Here is a 20,874-nt window from a genome sequence, read left to right as displayed (position 1 = left end):
CTTCACGGCATTCTTAGAGGCGACGTTTTCTCCTGCTTTGCCTGGCATAACATCTGTCTCTAAATTCGCCAAATGTTTATGACTTTTCGTGTTTCAAGCTTGTCAGAAACCACACAGCACACCACAGCAATGCATGTGTTGCTCTGTAGCTGATGCAGTTTTGACAGGTTTATATTCTGTGGTGGATATAGTCATGGTTTCTGTGCTGGCTCTGTCATGCTGCAGCGGGTTGTGAGCAGGTGTGGATTAATACACCAGGACAGAAATGCTTCCCTGATGGGCTGTCAATTGACTTGACCTCCTTCTCTGCTTTTCACCCTTCTCTTCTTTGTTCGCCTGCCATACATTGCCGTTTCTCCAGCTCCATCCCACTATATCTTCCATCTCCTCCTCCCTCTTCTTCCCTCTTCCCTCTGTCTTCAATTTCTCCATTCCCCATTTTCCGTTCAGTTTCTTTATATCATCTGCCTCCCCATGCCTCGCTCCGCATAAACCCTCTATCACTGTCGTTCCTGCTGCTTTACTCCCTTCCTTCAACAGAAAATGAAGCCTCCCCATGGGGAACATGATAAACAGGCTCCATTTTGCGGGATACCTGGAGTCACGTTTCCATCTTCGTCGAAGCAGCCGGGGAACGCCGCCTTTTAACTCCTTTTCAGCTCGGACAGCTGGAGGGAACCCTCCTGGGCCTCTACATTGGCACCTCTTACAGAGAACAAAGACACGAGCGATTAATCTCTACACTTCCACCTGTCAACTGGAGACAACTTTGGATATAATTCCTCTCAAAGCCATGAGCCTTTTTCAAGCTCTCATTGCATGTGTTATCTTTAATAGGTCATTTAAAAGAGATCTGAAAGCCGCCTCAATCTTATATTCTGTTATATGTTTCATATGCGGATGACTCAATGGTTTTCTGCTCAGGAGAGAGGATGTCATCATTTGTTTTAAAGTGTGTCTCCCCATTTGACTTGTCCTTGTGCAGCATCACCACATGAGCGCTTGTCTCATGTTGCTTTGAACAGGTTGTATAAGGCTAACACTGTGTTTTGATGAAAGTCTGATGGCCTATAACTGAGTGTGGGGACAACCTGTCATGTGTAATGTGTTAGATGCACATGCATCTTTGTGCATGGGTTAGTGAGACAAATCCGAACTGACCTGGAAACTGGGATAAGAACAGCATTTGGCCAGGCTGATGAAGTTAATTATCCATTTTAACTGCTTTCTCTTTTCCTCCTTACTGTATTGTGTTGCTCCCTAAATAAATCCTTTATCTCACCACTGTGTTGATTTGTCAGTAGGGCAGAAAAAATCTGTGTGGAAACCTACAAAATCAGAACTTGTGGTGGTACTGGCAGTAAAATGCTTCCAGGCCAGCCCAACCTACATAAAAATATAAACAAAAAACATGTAAATCTAGGGGGAATGCCCAATATCTGCTACTTGGACAATAAATAATGTGGGCAGCAAAGAAAACACAATAGGGCCTAAACAGACCAGCGTTTCTGGCTGGCACTCTAAGGGGAATAAAGTTCTCAGTGAGTCAGGGACAGATTCAGAATGAGTGTGAGAGCCACCTGGGTGCCATTCCCCACCTCTTTTAAGCCTTCACAAAAAGGGCCTTGTCACACCATGATTGGCTGGGAGGGAAATGCCCCAAGCTGCTTCCACTCCTCAATCAGGAGTCAGTCTCCCCACCCTGCACACAGGTGATCTGAATCCCCTGCAATTAGTCTGGAGGGATTTTGGAACACAGCAAGTCTCAAACAAAGGGACTGCTACAGTCAGGTTCAGTATATTTAGATTTTAACCTTTGTGGGATTTTTTGGGGGATTTGCTAAACTATACATTTTTGGAAAGGCTATTGTATAAGGAGTCAGAAAATCAATGTTTGTAATGTCTCGGCTTCTGAATAAGCTAGAATGTTGATTTTTACTGCTAAACCCACACTGTAAGGGTCAAGGAATCCAATGGTGCTAGTTACACTTTACCATATTAACCCTTCGATGCATGAGTAGGTAAAAAATGACCCGGTGTGGTTGTTTTCTTGCAATATCTTTGTAATGAAAATAGTCAGGTTCACTATATAATTTTGTGGGATTTTTTTGAGGATTTGCTAAGCTATACATTTTTGGAAAGGTTATTGTATAAGGAGTCAGAAAATCAATGTTTGCATTTGCCCAGATGTCTATGTGGCGGCCATATTGAATTTTTAAAAATGGCCACCGTAAAACTTTAATTTGTAATACCTCGGCTTCTGAATGAGCTGGAATGTTGATTTTAACTGCTAAACCCACATTTTCAGGGTCAGGGAATCCAATGGTGCTAGGTACAAAGCTACAAATATTTACCACATTAACCCATAGATGCATAAGTGGGTCAAAAATGACCCGGTGTGGTTGTTTTCTTGCAATATGATTGTAATGAAAAGTTGTTGGCATTTAATATTCCATGTTCCTCAAAAAACACGTTTTTTTTTATCATCCCACTGAAATACATCCACAATATGGGTAAAAAAACTACACATCACAAGCAGTTGGTCAGATAACTCAGAGTTCCTTTTATTGAAGAGTTTTTTCTTTGAGTTTAAAATTAGCTAATGTAAAACTTGGATGTTCTGGAACTATCCACATGCACATTTAGACCACAGTATGATTAAGCAACCTTTTTAATTAGACAGTTTCTACACATCATCATAATCATCATCGCTTTCATGCATCACGGCTTGGGAATAGTCATCGTTCTGGCACTGGCTGCTGCACTGACACATGTCAGTACAGGCTAAGTCCTTAGCTATGCAGGAGCACCTTTAAGAAGAGCAGTCAGATTTACACTTGCATTGGACCAACTCAAGGATGGCCTTTTGGGCTGGGAGGACCTCTGTGGTCACTGGTTTGAGCATGCCATCCGAGTGTTTGAAGTATCCGTTTTGCAGAGGATCCAGCTGTGGATCCTGCAGAGCAATGGCTGCCTGTGCCCATACACATGGACTCTCAAGATGTGCTGCTTCAGAGCTCCAAGTGTTAGAGGGAGCTTGTCACCTGGGTTATTGAAAAAAAGCTCCCAGGTCATTTGAGCCATCGACTCCAAATCAATGCCGACATGTCTTGTTATACTGGTAGAATGAGACACAGCAGTTTTTATTGGTATTGTAGTGGAATTTGTATTTTTCATGAATATTTGAATGAAAAATCACCATTTTTGGCGAATACACCACCTGATTTTTTCAATAGCTCCCAGGTCATTTGAGCCAACGACTCCAAACCAATGCCGACATGTCTTGTTATACTGGTAGAATGAGACACAGCAGTTTTTATTGGATTTTAGTGGAATTTCTATTTTTTATGAATATTTGAATGAAAAATCACCATTTTTGGCGAATACACCGCCCAATTTTTTCAATAGCTCCCAGGTCATTTGAGCCATCGACTCCAAATCAATGCCGACATGTCTTGATATACTGGTAGAATGAGACACAGCAGTTTTTATTGGATTTTAGTGGAATTTGTATTTTTCATGAATATTTTAATGAAAAATCACCATTTTTGGTGAATACACCGCCCGATTTTTTCAATAGCTCCCAGGTCATTTGAGCCATCGACTCCAAATCAATGCCGACATGTCTTGTTATACTGGTAGAATGAGACACAGCAGTTTTTATTGGATTTTAGTGGAATTTGTATTTTTCATGAATATTTGAATGAAAAATCACCATTTTTGGTGAATACACCGCCCGATTTTTTCAATAGCTCCCAGGTCATTTGAGCCATCGACTCCAAATCAATGCCGACATGTCTTGTTATACTGGTAGAATGAGACACAGCAGTTTTTATTGGAATTTAGTGGAATTTCTATTTTTCATGAATATTTGAATGAAAAATCACCATTTTTGGCGAATACACCGCCCGATTTTTTCAATAGCTCCCAGGTCATTTGAGCAATCGACTCCAAATCAATGCCGACATGTCTTGTTATACTGGTAGAATGAGACACAGCAGTTTTTATTGGTATTGTAGTTGAATTTTTATTTTTCATGAATATTTTAATGAAAAATCACCATTTTTGGCGAATACACCGCCCGATTTTTTCAATAGCTCCCAGATCATTTGAGCCATCGACTCCAAATCAATGCCGACATGTCTTGTTATACTGGTAGAATGAGACACAGCAGTTTTTATTGGATTTGATTGGAATTTCTATTTTTCATGAATATTTTAATGAAAAATCACCATTTTTGGCGAATGCACCGCCCGATTTTTTCAATAGCTCCCAGGTCATTTGAGCCATCTACTCGAAATCAATGCCGACATGTCTTGTTATACTGGTAGAATGAGACACAGCAGTTTTTATTGGTATTGTGGGGGAATTTGTATTTTTCATGAATATTTGAATGAAAAATCACCATTTTTGGCGAATACACCGCCCGATTTTTTCAATAGCTCCCAGGTCATTTGAGCCATCGACTCCAAACCAATGCCGACATGTCTTGTTATACTGGTAGAATGAGACACAGCAGTTTTTATTGGAATTTAGTGGAATTTGTATTTTTCATGAATATTTGAATGAAAAATCACCATTTTTGGCAAATACACCGCCCGATTTTTTCAATAGCTCCCAGGTCATTTGAGCCATCGACTCCAAATCAATGCCGACATGTCTTGTTATACTGGTAGAATGAGACACAGCAGTTTTTATTGGATTTTAGTGGAATTTGTATTTTTCATGAATATTTTAATGAAAAATCACCATTTTTGGCGAATACACCGCCCGATTTTTTCAATAGCTCCCAGGTCATTTGAGCCATCGACTCCAAATCAATGCCGACATGTCTTGTTATACTGGTAGAATGAGACACAGCAGTTTTTATTGGATTTTAGTGGAATTTCTATTTTTCATGAATATTTTAATGAAAAATCACCATTTTTGGCGAATGCACCGCCCGATTTTTTCAATAGCTCCCAGGTCATTTGAGCCATCGACTCGAAATCAATGCCGACATGTCTTGTTATACTGGTAGAATGAGACACAGCAGTTTTTATTGGTATTGTGGGGGAATTTGTATTTTTCATGAATATTTGAATGAAAAATCACCATTTTTGGCGAATACACCGCCCGATTTTTTCAATAGCTCCCAGGTCATTTGAGCCATCGACTCCAAATCAATGCCGACATGTCTTGTTATACTGGTAGAATGAGACACAGCAGTTTTTATTGGAATTTAGTGGAATTTCTATTTTTCATGAATATTTGAATGAAAAATCACCATTTTTGGCGAATACACCGCCCGATTTTTTCAATAGCTCCCAGGTCATTTGAGCCATCGACTCCAAATCAATGCCAACATGTCTTGTTATACTGGTAGAATGAGACACAGCAGTTTTTATTGGATTTTAATGGAATTTGTATTTTTCATGAATATTTTAATGAAAAATCTCCATTTTTGGCGAATACACCGCCCGATTTTTTCAATAGCTCCCAGGTCATTTGAGCCATTGACTCCAAATCAATGCCGACATGTCTTGTTATACTGGCAGAATGAGACACAGCAGTTGTTTATTGGAATTTAGTAGAATTTCTATTTTTCATGAATATTTGAATGAAAAATCACCATTTTTGGCGAATACACCGCCCGATTTTTTCAATAGCTCCCAGGTCATTTGAGCCATCAACTCCAAATCAATGCCGACATGTCTTGTTATACTGGTAGAATGAGACACAGCAGTTTTTAATGGATTTCAGTGGAATTTGTATTTTTCATGAATATTTGAATGAAAAATCACCATTTTTGGCGAATACACCGCCCGATTTTTTCAATAGCTCCCAGGTCATTTGAGCCATTGACTCCAAATCAATGCCGACATGTCTTGTTATACTGGTAGAATGAGACACAGCAGTTTTTATTGGTATTGTGGGGGAATTTGTATTTTTCATGAATATTTGAATGAAAAATCACCATTTTTGGCGAATACACCGCCCGATTTTTTCAATAGCTCCCAGGTCATTTGAGCCATCGACTCCAAATCAATGCCGACATGTCTTGTTATACTGGTAGAATGAGACACAGCAGTTTTTATTGGATTTTAGTGGAATTTGTATTTTTCATGAATATTTGAATGAAAAATCTCCATTTTTGGCGAATACACCGCCCGATTTTTTCAATAGCTCCCAGGTCATTTGAGCCATCGACTCCAAATCAATGCCGACATGTCTTGTTATACTGGTAGAATGAGACACAGCAGTTTTTATTGGAATTTAGTGGAATTTCTATTTTTCATGAATATTTTAATGAAAAATCACCATTTTTAGCGAATACACCGCCCGATTTTTTCAATAGCTCCCAGGTCATTTGAGCCATCGACTCCAAATCAATGCCGACATGTCTTGTTATACTGGCAGAATGAGACACAGCAGTTTTTATTGGATTTTAGTCGAATTTGTATTTTTCATGAATATTTGAATGAAAAATCACCATTTTTGGCGAATACACCGCCCGATTTTTTCAATAGCTCCCAGGTCATTTGAGCCATCGACTCCAAATCAATGCCGACATGTCTTGTTATACTGGTAGAATGAGACACAGCAGTTTTTATTGGAATTTAGTGGAATTTCTATTTTTCATGAATATTTGAATGAAAAATCACCATTTTTGGCGAATACACCGCCCGATTTTTTCAATAGCTCCCAGGTCATTTGAGCAATCGACTCCAAATCAATGCCGACATGTCTTGTTATACTGGTAGAATGAGACACAGCAGTTTTTATTGGTATTGTAGTTGAATTTTTATTTTTCATGAATATTTTAATGAAAAATCACCATTTTTGGCGAATACACCGCCCGATTTTTTCAATAGCTCCCAGGTCATTTGAGCCATCGACTCCAAACCAATGCCGACATGTCTTGTTATACTGGTAGAATGAGACACAGCAGTTTTTATTGGAATTTAGTGGAATTTGTATTTTTCATGAATATTTGAATGAAAAATCACCATTTTTGGCGAATACACCGCCCGATTTTTTCAATAGCTCCCAGGTCATTTGAGCCATCGACTCCAAATCAATGCCGACATGTCTTGTTATACTGGTAGAATGAGACACAGCAGTTTTTATTGGATTTTAGTGGAATTTCTATTTTTCATGAATATTTGAATGAAAAATCACCATTTTTGGCGAATACACCGCCCGATTTTTTCAATAGCTCCCAGGTCATTTGAGCCATCGACTCCAAATCAATGCCGACATGTCTTGTTATACTGGTAGAATGAGACACAGCAGTTTTTATTGGATTTTAGTGGAATTTCTATTTTTCATGAATATTTTAATGAAAAATCACCATTTTTGGCGAATGCACCGCCCGATTTTTTCAATAGCTCCCAGGTCATTTGAGCCATCGACTCGAAATCAATGCCGACATGTCTTGTTATACTGGTAGAATGAGACACAGCAGTTTTTATTGGTATTGTGGGGGAATTTGTATTTTTCATGAATATTTGAATGAAAAATCACCATTTTTGGCGAATACACCGCCCGATTTTTTCAATAGCTCCCAGGTCATTTGAGCCATCGACTCCAAATCAATGCCGACATGTCTTGTTATACTGGTAGAATGAGACACAGCAGTTTTTATTGGAATTTAGTGGAATTTCTATTTTTCATGAATATTTGAATGAAAAATCACCATTTTTGGCGAATACACCGCCCGATTTTTTCAATAGCTCCCAGGTCATTTGAGCCATCGACTCCAAATCAATGCCAACATGTCTTGTTATACTGGTAGAATGAGACACAGCAGTTTTTATTGGATTTTAATGGAATTTGTATTTTTCATGAATATTTTAATGAAAAATCTCCATTTTTGGCGAATACACCGCCCGATTTTTTCAATAGCTCCCAGGTCATTTGAGCCATTGACTCCAAATCAATGCCGACATGTCTTGTTATACTGGCAGAATGAGACACAGCAGTTGTTATTGGAATTTAGTAGAATTTCTATTTTTCATGAATATTTGAATGAAAAATCCCCATTTTTGGCGAATACACCGCCCGATTTTTTCAATAGCTCCCAGGTCATTTGAGCCATCAACTCCAAATCAATGCCGACATGTCTTGTTATACTGGTAGAATGAGACACAGCAGTTTTTAATGGATTTCAGTGGAATTTGTATTTTTCATGAATATTTGAATGAAAAATCACCATTTTTGGCGAATGCACTGCCCGATTTTTTCAATAGCTCCCAGGTCATTTGAGCCATCGACTCCAAATCAATGCCGACATGTCTTGTTATACTGGTAGAATGAGACACAGCAGTTTTTATTGGATTTTAGTGGAATTTGTATTTTTCATGAATATTTTAATGAAAAATCACCATTTTTGGCGAATACACCGCCCGATTTTTTTCAATAGCTCCCAGGTCATTTGAGCCATCTACTCGAAATCAATGCCGACATGTCTTGTTATACTGGTAGAATGAGACACAGCAGTTTTTATTGGTATTGTGGGGGAATTTGTATTTTTCATGAATATTTGAATGAAAAATCACCATTTTTGGCGAATACACCGCCCGATTTGTTCAATAGCTCCCAGGTCATTTGAGCCATCGACTCCAAATCAATGCCGACATGTCTTGTTATACTGGTAGAATGAGACACAGCAGTTTTTATTGGAATTTAGTGGAATTTCTATTTTTCATGAATATTTGAATGAAAAATCACCATTTTTGGTGAATACACCGCCCGATTTTTTCAATAGCTCCCAGGTCATTTGAGCCATTGACTCCAAATCAATGCCGACATGTCTTGTTTTACTGGTAGAATGAGACACAGCAGTTTTTATTGGATTTTAGTGGAATTTGTATTTTTCATGAATATTTTAATGAAAAATCTCCATTTTTGGCGAATACACCGCCCGATTTTTTCAATAGCTCCCAGGTCATTTGAGCCATCGACTCCAAATCAATGCCGACATGTCTTGTTATACTGGTAGAATGAGACACAGCAGTTTTTATTGGAATTTAGTGGAATTTCTATTTTTCATGAATATTTTAATGAAAAATCACCATTTTTAGCGAATACACCGCCCGATTTTTTCAATAGCTCCCAGGTCATTTGAGCCATCGACTCCAAATCAATGCCGACATGTCTTGTTATACTGGCAGAATGAGACACAGCAGTTTTTATTGGATTTTAGTCGAATTTGTATTTTTCATGAATATTTGAATGAAAAATCACCATTTTTGGCGAATACACCGCCCGATTTTTTCAATAGCTCCCAGGTCATTTGAGCCATCGACTCCAAATCAATGCCGACATGTCTTGTTATACTGGTAGAATGAGACACAGCAGTTTTTATTGGATTTTAGTGGAATTTGTATTTTTCATGAATATTTGAATGAAAAATCACCATTTTTGGCGAATACACCGCCCGATTTTTTCAATAGCTCCCAGGTCATTTGAGCCATCGACTCCAAATCAATGCCGACATGTCTTGTTATACTGGCAGAATGAGACACAGCAGTTGTTATTGGAATTTAGTAGAATTTCTATTTTTCATGAATATTTGAATGAAAAATCACCATTTTTGGCGAATACACCGCCCGATTTTTTCAATAGCTCCCAGGTCATTTGAGCCATCAACTCCAAATCAATGCCGACATGTCTTGTTATACTGGTAGAATGAGACACAGCAGTTTTTAATGGATTTCAGTGGAATTTGTATTTTTCATGAATATTTTAATGAAAAATCACCATTTTTGGCGAATGCACCGCCCGATTTTTTCAATAGCTCCCAGGTCATTTGAGCCATCGACTCGAAATCAATGCCGACATGTCTTGTTATACTGGTAGAATGAGACACAGCAGTTTTTATTGGATTTTAGTGGAATTTGTATTTTTCATGAATATTTTAATGAAAAATCTCCATTTTTGGCGAATACACCGCCCGATTTTTTCAATAGCTCCCAGGTCATTTTAGCCATCGACTCCAAATCAATGCCGACATGTCTTGTTATACTGGCAGAATGAGACACAGCAGTTTTTATTGGAATTTAGTGGAATTTGTATTTTTCATGAATATTTGAATGAAAAATCACCATTTTTGGCGAATACACCGCCCGATTTTTTCAATAGCTCCCAGGTCATTTGAGCCATTGACTCCAAATCAATGCCGACATGTCTTGTTATACTGGCAGAATGAGACACAGCAGTTGTTATTGGAATTTAGTAGAATTTCTATTTTTCATGAATATTTGAATGAAAAATCACCATTTTTGGCGAATACACCGCCCGATTTTTTCAATAGCTCCCAGGTCATTTGAGCCATCAACTCCAAATCAATGCCGACATGTCTTGTTATACTGGTAGAATGAGACACAGCAGTTTTTAATGGATTTCAGTGGAATTTGTATTTTTCATGAATATTTGAATGAAAAATCACCATTTTTGGCGAATACACCGCCCGATTTTTTCAATAGCTCCCAGGTCATTTGAGCCATCGACTCCAAATCAATGCCGACATGTCTTGTTATACTGGTAGAATGAGACACAGCAGTTTTTATTGGATTTTAGTGGAATTTGTATTTTTCATGAATATTTTAATGAAAAATCACCATTTTTGGCGAATACACCGCCCGATTTAATTCAAAAGCTCCCAGGTCATTTGAGCCATCTACTCGAAATCAATGCCGACATGTCTTGTTATACTGGTAGAATGAGACACAGCAGTTTTTATTGGTATTGTGGGGGAATTTGTATTTTTCATGAATATTTGAATGAAAAATCACCATTTTTGGCGAATACACCGCCCGATTTTTTCAATAGCTCCCAGGTCATTTGAGCCATCGACTCCAAATCAATGCCGACATGTCTTGTTATACTGGTAGAATGAGACACAGCAGTTTTTATTGGAATTTAGTGGAATTTGTATTTTTCATGAATATTTGAATGAAAAATCACCATTTTTGGCGAATACACCGCCCGATTTTTTCAATAGCTCCCAGGTCATTTGAGCCATCGACTCCAAATCAATGCCGACATGTCTTGTTATACTGGCAGAATGAGACACAGCAGTTTTTATTGGATTTTAGTGGAATTTGTATTTTTCATGAATATTTGAATGAAAAATCAGCATTTTTGGCGAATACACCGCCCAATTTTTTCAATAGCTCCCAGGTCATTTGAGCCATCGACTCCAAATCAATGCCAGCATGTCTTGTTATACTGGTAGAATGAGACACAGCAGTTTTTATTGGAATTTAGTGGAATTTATATTTTTCATGAATATTTTCATTAAAAATCACCATTTTTGGCGAATACACCGCCCGATTTTTTCAATAGCTCCCAGGTCATTTGAGCCATCGACTCCAAATCAATGCCGACATGTCTTGTTATACTGGTAGAATGAGACACAGCAGTTTTTATTGGATTTTAGTGGAATTTGTATTTTTCATGAATATTTTAATGAAAAATCACCATTTTTGGCGAATGCACCGCCCGATTTTTTCAATAGCTCCCAGGTCATTTGAGCCATCGACTCGAAATCAATGCCAACATGTCTTGTTATACTGGTAGAATGAGACACAGCAGTTTTTATTGGTATTGTGGGGGAATTTGTATTTTTCATGAATATTTGAATGAAAAATCACCATTTTTGGCGAATACACCGCCCGATTTTTTCAATAGCTCCCAGGTCATTTGAGCCATCGACTCCAAATCAATGCCGACATGTCTTGTTATACTGGTAGAATGAGACACAGCAGTTTTTATTGGATTTTAGTGGAATTTGTATTTTTCATGAATATTTGAATGAAAAATCACCATTTTTGGCGAATACACCGCCCGATTTTTTCAATAGCTCCCAGGTCATTTGAGCCATCGACTCCAAATCAATGCCGACATGTCTTGTAATACTGGTAGAATGAGACACAGCAGTTTTTATTGGTATTGTAGTTGAATTTCTATTTTTCATGAATATTTTAATGAAAAATCACCATTTTTGGCGAATACACCGCCCGATTTTTTCAATAGCTCCCAGGTCATTTGAGCCATCGACTCCAAATCAATGCCGACATGTCTTGTTATACTGGCAGAATGAGACACAGCAGTTTTTATTGGATTTTAGTGGAATTTGTATTTTTCATGAATATTTTCATGAAAAATCAGCATTTTTGGCGAATACACCGCCCGATTTTTTCAATAGCTCCCAGGTCATTTGAGCCATCGACTCCAAATCAATGCCGACATGTCTTGTTATACTGGTAGAATGAGACACAGCAGTTTTTATTGGAATTTAGTGGAATTTCTATTTTTCATGAATATTTTAATGAAAAATCACCATTTTTAGCGAATACACCGCCCGATTTTTTCAATAGCTCCCAGGTCATTTGAGCCATCGACTCCAAATCAATGCCGACATGTCTTGTTATACTGGCAGAATGAGACACAGCAGTTTTTATTGGATTTTAGTCGAATTTGTATTTTTCATGAATATTTGAATGAAAAATCACCATTTTTGGCGAATACACCGCCCGATTTTTTCAATAGCTCCCAGGTCATTTGAGCCATCGACTCCAAATCAATGCCGACATGTCTTGTTATACTGGTAGAATGAGACACAGCAGTTTTTATTGGATTTTAGTGGAATTTGTATTTTTCATGAATATTTGAATGAAAAATCACCATTTTTGGCGAATACACCGCCCGATTTTTTCAATAGCTCCCAGGTCATTTGAGCCATCGACTCCAAATCAATGCCGACATGTCTTGTTATACTGGCAGAATGAGACACAGCAGTTGTTATTGGAATTTAGTAGAATTTCTATTTTTCATGAATATTTGAATGAAAAATCACCATTTTTGGCGAATACACCGCCCGATTTTTTCAATAGCTCCCAGGTCATTTGAGCCATCAACTCCAAATCAATGCCGACATGTCTTGTTATACTGGTAGAATGAGACACAGCAGTTTTTAATGGATTTCAGTGGAATTTGTATTTTTCATGAATATTTTAATGAAAAATCACCATTTTTGGCGAATGCACCGCCCGATTTTTTCAATAGCTCCCAGGTCATTTGAGCCATCGACTCGAAATCAATGCCGACATGTCTTGTTATACTGGTAGAATGAGACACAGCAGTTTTTATTGGATTTTAGTGGAATTTGTATTTTTCATGAATATTTTAATGAAAAATCTCCATTTTTGGCGAATACACCGCCCGATTTTTTCAATAGCTCCCAGGTCATTTTAGCCATCGACTCCAAATCAATGCCGACATGTCTTGTTATACTGGCAGAATGAGACACAGCAGTTTTTATTGGAATTTAGTGGAATTTGTATTTTTCATGAATATTTGAATGAAAAATCACCATTTTTGGCGAATACACCGCCCGATTTTTTCAATAGCTCCCAGGTCATTTGAGCCATTGACTCCAAATCAATGCCGACATGTCTTGTTATACTGGCAGAATGAGACACAGCAGTTGTTATTGGAATTTAGTAGAATTTCTATTTTTCATGAATATTTGAATGAAAAATCACCATTTTTGGCGAATACACCGCCCGATTTTTTCAATAGCTCCCAGGTCATTTGAGCCATCAACTCCAAATCAATGCCGACATGTCTTGTTATACTGGTAGAATGAGACACAGCAGTTTTTAATGGATTTCAGTGGAATTTGTATTTTTCATGAATATTTGAATGAAAAATCACCATTTTTGGCGAATACACCGCCCGATTTTTTCAATAGCTCCCAGGTCATTTGAGCCATCGACTCCAAATCAATGCCGACATGTCTTGTTATACTGGTAGAATGAGACACAGCAGTTTTTATTGGATTTTAGTGGAATTTGTATTTTTCATGAATATTTTAATGAAAAATCACCATTTTTGGCGAATACACCGCCCGATTTAATTCAAAAGCTCCCAGGTCATTTGAGCCATCTACTCGAAATCAATGCCGACATGTCTTGTTATACTGGTAGAATGAGACACAGCAGTTTTTATTGGTATTGTGGGGGAATTTGTATTTTTCATGAATATTTGAATGAAAAATCACCATTTTTGGCGAATACACCGCCCGATTTTTTCAATAGCTCCCAGGTCATTTGAGCCATTGACTCCAAATCAATGCCGACATGTCTTGTTATACTGGCAGAATGAGACACAGCAGTTGTTATTGGAATTTAGTAGAATTTGTATTTTTCATGAATATTTTAATGAAAAATCACCATTTTTGGCGAATACACCGCCCGATTTTTTTCAATAGCTCCCAGGTCATTTGAGCCATCTACTCGAAATCAATGCCGACATGTCTTGTTATACTGGTAGAATGAGACACAGCAGTTTTTATTGGTATTGTGGGGGAATTTGTATTTTTCATGAATATTTGAATGAAAAATCACCATTTTTGGCGAATACACCGCCCGATTTTTTCAATAGCTCCCAGGTCATTTGAGCCATCGACTCCAAATCAATGCCGACATGTCTTGTTATACTGGTAGAATGAGACACAGCAGTTTTTATTGGATTTTAGTGGAATTTGTATTTTTCATGAATATTTTAATGAAAAATCTCCATTTTTGGCGAATACACCGCCCGATTTTTTCAATAGCTCCCAGGTCATTTGAGTCATCGACTCCAAATCAATGCCGACATGTCTTGTTATACTGGTAGAATGAGACACAGCAGTTTTTATTGGAATTTAGTGGAATTTCTATTTTTCATGAATATTTTAATGAAAAATCACCATTTTTAGCGAATACACCGCCCGATTTTTTCAATAGCTCCCAGGTCATTTGAGCCATCGACTCCAAATCAATGCCGACATGTCTTGTTATACTGGCAGAATGAGACACAGCAGTTTTTATTGGATTTTAGTCGAATTTGTATTTTTCATGAATATTTGAATGAAAAATCACCATTTTTGGCGAATACACCGCCCGATTTTTTCAATAGCTCCCAGGTCATTTGAGCCATCGACTCCAAATCAATGCCGACATGTCTTGTTATACTGGTAGAATGAGACACAGCAGTTTTTATTGGATTTTAGTGGAATTTGTATTTTGCATGAATATTTGAATGAAAAATCACCATTTTTGGCGAATACACTGTCTGATTTTTTCAATAGCTCCCAGGTCATTTGAGCCATCGACTCCAAATCAATGCCGACATGTCTTGTTATACTGGTAGAATGAGACACAGCAGTTTTTATTGGATTTTAGTGGAATTTCTATTTTTCATGAATATTTTAATGAAAAATCACCATTTTTGGCGAATGCACCGCCCGATTTTTTCAATAGCTCACAGGTCATTTGAGCCATCGACTCGAAATCAATGCCGACATGTCTTGTTATACTGGTAGAATGAGACACAGCACTTTTTATTGGATTTTAGTGTAATTTGTATTTTTCATGAATATTTTAATGAAAAATCTCCATTTTTGGCGAATACACCGCCCGATTTTTTCAATAGCTCCCAGGTCATTTTAGCCATCGACTCCAAATCAATGCCGACATGTCTTGTTATACTGGTAGAATGAGACACAGCAGTTTTTAATGGATTTCAGTGGAATTTGTATTTTTCATGAATATTTGAATGAAAAATCACCATTTTTGGCGAATACACCGCCCGATTTTTTCAATAGCTCCCAGGTCATTTGAGCCATCGACTCCAAATCAATGCCGACATGTCTTGTTATACTGGTAGAATGAGACACAGCAGTTTTTATTGGATTTTAGTGGAATTTGTATTTTTCATGAATATTTTAATGAAAAATCTCCATTTTTGGCGAATGCACCGCCCGATTTTTTCAATAGCTCCCAGGTCATTTGAGCCATCGACTCGAAATCAATGCCGACATGTCTTGTTATACTGGTAGAATGAGACACAGCAGTTTTTATTGGTATTGTGGGGGAATTTGTATTTTTCATGAATATTTGAATGAAAAATCACCATTTTTGGCGAATACACCGCCCGATTTTTTCAATAGCTCCCAGGTCATTTGAGCCATCGACTCCAAATCAATGCCGACATGTCTTGTTATACTGGTAGAATGAGACACAGCAGTTTTTATTGGAATTTAGTGGAATTTCTATTTTTCATGAATATTTGAATGAAAAATCACCATTTTTGGCGAATACACCGCCCGATTTTTTCAATAGCTCCCAGGTCATTTGAGCCATCGACTCCAAATCAATGCCAACATGTCTTGTTATACTGGTAGAATGAGACACAGCAGTTTTTATTGGATTTTAGTGGAATTTGTATTTTTCATGAATATTTTAATGAAAAATCTCCATTTTTGGCGAATACACCGCCCGATTTTTTCAATAGCTCCCAGGTCATTTGAGCCATTGACTCCAAATCAATGCCGACATGTCTTGTTATACTGGCAGAATGAGACACAGCAGTTGTTATTGGAATTTAGTAGAATTTGTATTTTTCATGAATATTTTAATGAAAAATCACCATTTTTGGCGAATACACCGCCCGATTTTTTTCAATAGCTCCCAGGTCATTTGAGCCATCTACTCGAAATCAATGCCGACATGTCTTGTTATACTGGTAGAATGAGACACAGCAGTTTTTATTGGTATTGTGGGGGAATTTGTATTTTTCATGAATATTTGAATGAAAAATCACCATTTTTGGCGAATACACCGCCCGATTTTTTCAATAGCTCCCAGGTCATTTGAGCCATCGACTCCAAATCAATGCCGACATGTCTTGTTATACTGGTAGAATGAGACACAGCAGTTTTTATTGGATTTTAGTGGAATTTGTATTTTTCATGAATATTTTAATGAAAAATCTCCATTTTTGGCGAATACACCGCCCGATTTTTTCAATAGCTCCCAGGTCATTTGAGTCATCGACTCCAAATCAATGCCGACATGTCTTGTTATACTGGTAGAATGAGACACAGCAGTTTTTATTGGAATTTAGTGGAATTTCTATTTTTCATGAATATTTTAATGAAAAATCACCATTTTTAGCGAATACACCGCCCGATTTTTTCAATAGCTCCCAGGTCATTTGAGCCATCGACTCCAAATCAATGCCGACATGTCTTGTTATACTGGCAGAATGAGACACAGCAGTTTTTATTGGATTTTAGTCGAATTTGTATTTTTCATGAATATTTGAATGAAAAATCACCATTTTTGGCGAATACACCGCCCGATTTTTTCAATAGCTCCCAGGTCATTTGAGCCATCGACTCCAAATCAATGCCGACATGTCTTGTTATACTGGTAGAATGAGACACAGCAGTTTTTATTGGATTTTAGTGGAATTTGTATTTTTCATGAATATTTGAATGAAAAATCACCATTTTTGGCGAATACACTGTCTGATTTTTTCAATAGCTCCCAGGTCATTTGAGCCATCGACTCCAAATCAATGCCGACATGTCTTGTTATACTGGTAGAATGAGACACAGCAGTTTTTATTGGATTTTAGTGGAATTTCTATTTTTCATGAATATTTTAATGAAAAATCACCATTTTTGGCGAATGCACCGCCCGATTTTTTCAATAGCTCACAGGTCATTTGAGCCATCGACTCGAAATCAATGCCGACATGTCTTGTTATACTGGTAGAATGAGACACAGCACTTTTTATTGGATTTTAGTGGAATTTGTATTTTTCATGAATATTTTAATGAAAAATCTCCATTTTTGGCGAATACACCGCCCGATTTTTTCAATAGCTCCCAGGTCATTTTAGCCATCGACTCCAAATCAATGCCGACATGTCTTGTTATACTGGTAGAATGAGACACAGCAGTTTTTAATGGATTTCAGTGGAATTTGTATTTTTCATGAATATTTGAATGAAAAATCACCATTTTTGGCGAATACACCGCCCGATTTTTTCAATAGCTCCCAGGTCATTTGAGCCATCGACTCCAAATCAATGCCGACATGTCTTGTTATACTGGTAGAATGAGACACAGCAGTTTTTATTGGATTTTAGTGGAATTTCTATTTTTCATGAATATTTTAATGAAAAATCACCATTTTTGGCGAATGCACCGCCCGATTTTTTCAATAGCTCCCAGGTCATTTGAGCCATCGACTCGAAATCAATGCCGACATGTCTTGTTATACTGGTAGAATGAGACACAGCAGTTTTTATTGGTATTGTGGGGGAATTTGTATTTTTCATGAATATTTGAATGAAAAATCACCATTTTTGGCGAATACACTGCCCGATTTTTTCAATAGCTCCCAGGTCATTTGAGCCATCGACTCCAAATCAATGCCGACATGTCTTGTTATACTGGTAGAATGAGACACAGCAGTTTTTAATGGATTTCAGTGGAATTTGTATTTTTCATGAATATTTGAATGAAAAATCACCATTTTTGGCGAATACACCGCCCGATTTTTTCAATAGCTCCCAGGTCATTTGAGCCATCGACTCCAAATCAATGCCGACATGTCTTGTTATACTGGTAGAATGAGACACAGCAGTTTTTATTGGATTTTAGTGGAATTTCTATTTTTCATGAATATTTTAATGAAAAATCACCATTTTTGGCGAATGCACCGCCCGATTTTTTCAATAGCTCCCAGGTCATTTGAGCCATCGACTCCAAATCAATGCCGACATGTCTTGTTATACTGGTAGAATGAGACACAGCAGTTTTTATTGGATTTTAGTGGAATTTGTATTTTTCATGAATATTTGAATGAAAAATCACCATTTTTGGCGAATACACCGCCCGATTTTTTTCAATAGCTCCCAGGTCATTTGAGCCATCTACTCGAAATCAATGCCGACATGTCTTGTTATACTGGTAGAATGAGACACAGCAGTTTTTATTGGTATTGTGGGGGAATTTGTATTTTTCATGAATATTTGAATGAAAAATCACCATTTTTGGCGAATACACCGCCCGATTTTTTCAATAGCTCCCAGGTCATTTGAGCCATCGACTCCAAATCAATGCCGACATGTCTTGTTATACTGGTAGAATGAGACACAGCAGTTTTTATTGGAATTTAGTGGAATTTCTATTTTTCATGAATATTTGAATGAAAAATCACCATTTTTGGCGAATACACCGCCCGATTTTTTCAATAGCTCCCAGGTCATTTGAGCCATCGACTCCAAATCAATGCCGACATGTCTTGTTTTACTGGTAGAATGAGACACAGCAGTTTTTATTGGATTTTAGTGGAATTTGTATTTTTCATGAATATTTTAATGAAAAATCTCCATTTTTGGCGAATACACCGCCCGATTTTTTCAATAGCTCCCAGGTCATTTGAGCCATCGACTCCAAATCAATGCCGACATGTCTTGTTATACTGGTAGAATGAGACACAGCAGTTTTTATTGGATTTTAGTCGAATTTGTATTTTTCATGAATATTTGAATGAAAAATCACCATTTTTGGCGAATACACCGCCCGATTTTTTCAATAGCTCCCAGGTCATTTGAGCCATCGACTCGAAATCAATGCCGACATGTCTTGTTATACTGGTAGAATGAGACACAGCAGTTTTTATTGGAATTTAGTGGAATTTGTATTTTTCATGAATATTTGAATGAAAATTCACCATTTTTGGCGAATACACCGCCCGATTTTTTCAATAGCTCCCAGGTCATTTGAGCCATCGACTCCAAATCAATGCCGACATGTCTTGTTATACTGGTAGAATGAGACACAGCAGTTTTTATTGGATTTTAGTGGAATTTGTATTTTGCATGAATATTTGAATGAAAAATCACCATTTTTGGCGAATACACTGTCTGATTTTTTCAATAGCTCCCAGGTCATTTGAGCCATCGACTCCAAATCAATGCCGACATGTCTTGTTATACTGGTAGAATGAGACACAGCAGTTTTTATTGGATTTTAGTGGAATTTCTATTTTTCATGAATATTTTAATGAAAAATCACCATTTTTGGCGAATGCACCGCCCGATTTTTTCAATAGCTCACAGGTCATTTGAGCCATCGACTCGAAATCAATGCCGACATGTCTTGTTATACTGGTAGAATGAGACACAGCACTTTTTATTGGATTTTAGTGGAATTTGTATTTTTCATGAATATTTTAATGAAAAATCTCCATTTTTGGCGAATACACCGCCCGATTTTTTCAATAGCTCCCAGGTCATTTTAGCCATCGACTCCAAATCAATGCCGACATGTCTTGTTATACTGGTAGAATGAGACACAGCAGTTTTTAATGGATTTCAGTGGAATTTGTATTTTTCATGAATATTTGAATGAAAAATCACCATTTTTGGCGAATACACCGCCCGATTTTTTCAATAGCTCCCAGGTCATTTGAGCCATCGACTCCAAATCAATGCCGACATGTCTTGTTATACTGGTAGAATGAGACACAGCAGTTTTTATTGGATTTTAGTGGAATTTGTATTTTTCATGAATATTTTAATGAAAAATCTCCATTTTTGGCGAATGCACCGCCCGATTTTTTCAATAGCTCCCAGGTCATTTGAGCCATCGACTCGAAATCAATGCCGACATGTCTTGTTATACTGGTAGAATGAGACACAGCAGTTTTTATTGGTATTGTGGGGGAATTTGTATTTTTCATGAATATTTGAATGAAAAATCACCATTTTTGGCGAATACACCGCCCGATTTTTTCAATAGCTCCCAGGTCATTTGAGCCATCGACTCCAAATCAATGCCGACATGTCTTGTTATACTGGTAGAATGAGACACAGCAGTTTTTATTGGAATTTAGTGGAATTTCTATTTTTCATGAATATTTGAATGAAAAATCACCATTTTTGGCGAATACACCGCCCGATTTTTTCAATAGCTCCCAGGTCATTTGAGCCATCGACTCCAAATCAATGCCAACATGTCTTGTTATACTGGTAGAATGAGAC

At 37.4% G+C, this 20,874-nt stretch overlaps 1 protein-coding gene across 1 annotated transcript in view; it reads left to right on the top strand.

Moving 5' to 3' along the window:
* The first annotated feature begins 1,563 nt into the window (after positions 1–1,563).
* Positions 1,564–20,874, top strand: part of impg1b (interphotoreceptor matrix proteoglycan 1b) — an 88,670-nt gene continuing 69,359 nt past the window's right edge. The window contains exons 1-2 of the mRNA XM_073483197.1: positions 1,564–1,569; positions 1,737–1,791. Coding sequence (XP_073339298.1) covers positions 1,564–1,569; positions 1,737–1,791 — 61 coding nt within the window. The remainder of the gene's footprint in view (positions 1,570–1,736; positions 1,792–20,874) is intronic.

Source organism: Pagrus major, chromosome 16 (genome assembly GCF_040436345.1).
Source record: "Pagrus major chromosome 16, Pma_NU_1.0".
Taxonomy (NCBI): domain Eukaryota; kingdom Metazoa; phylum Chordata; class Actinopteri; order Spariformes; family Sparidae; genus Pagrus; species Pagrus major.
This window is presented reverse-complemented; position numbering and strand designations above follow the sequence as displayed.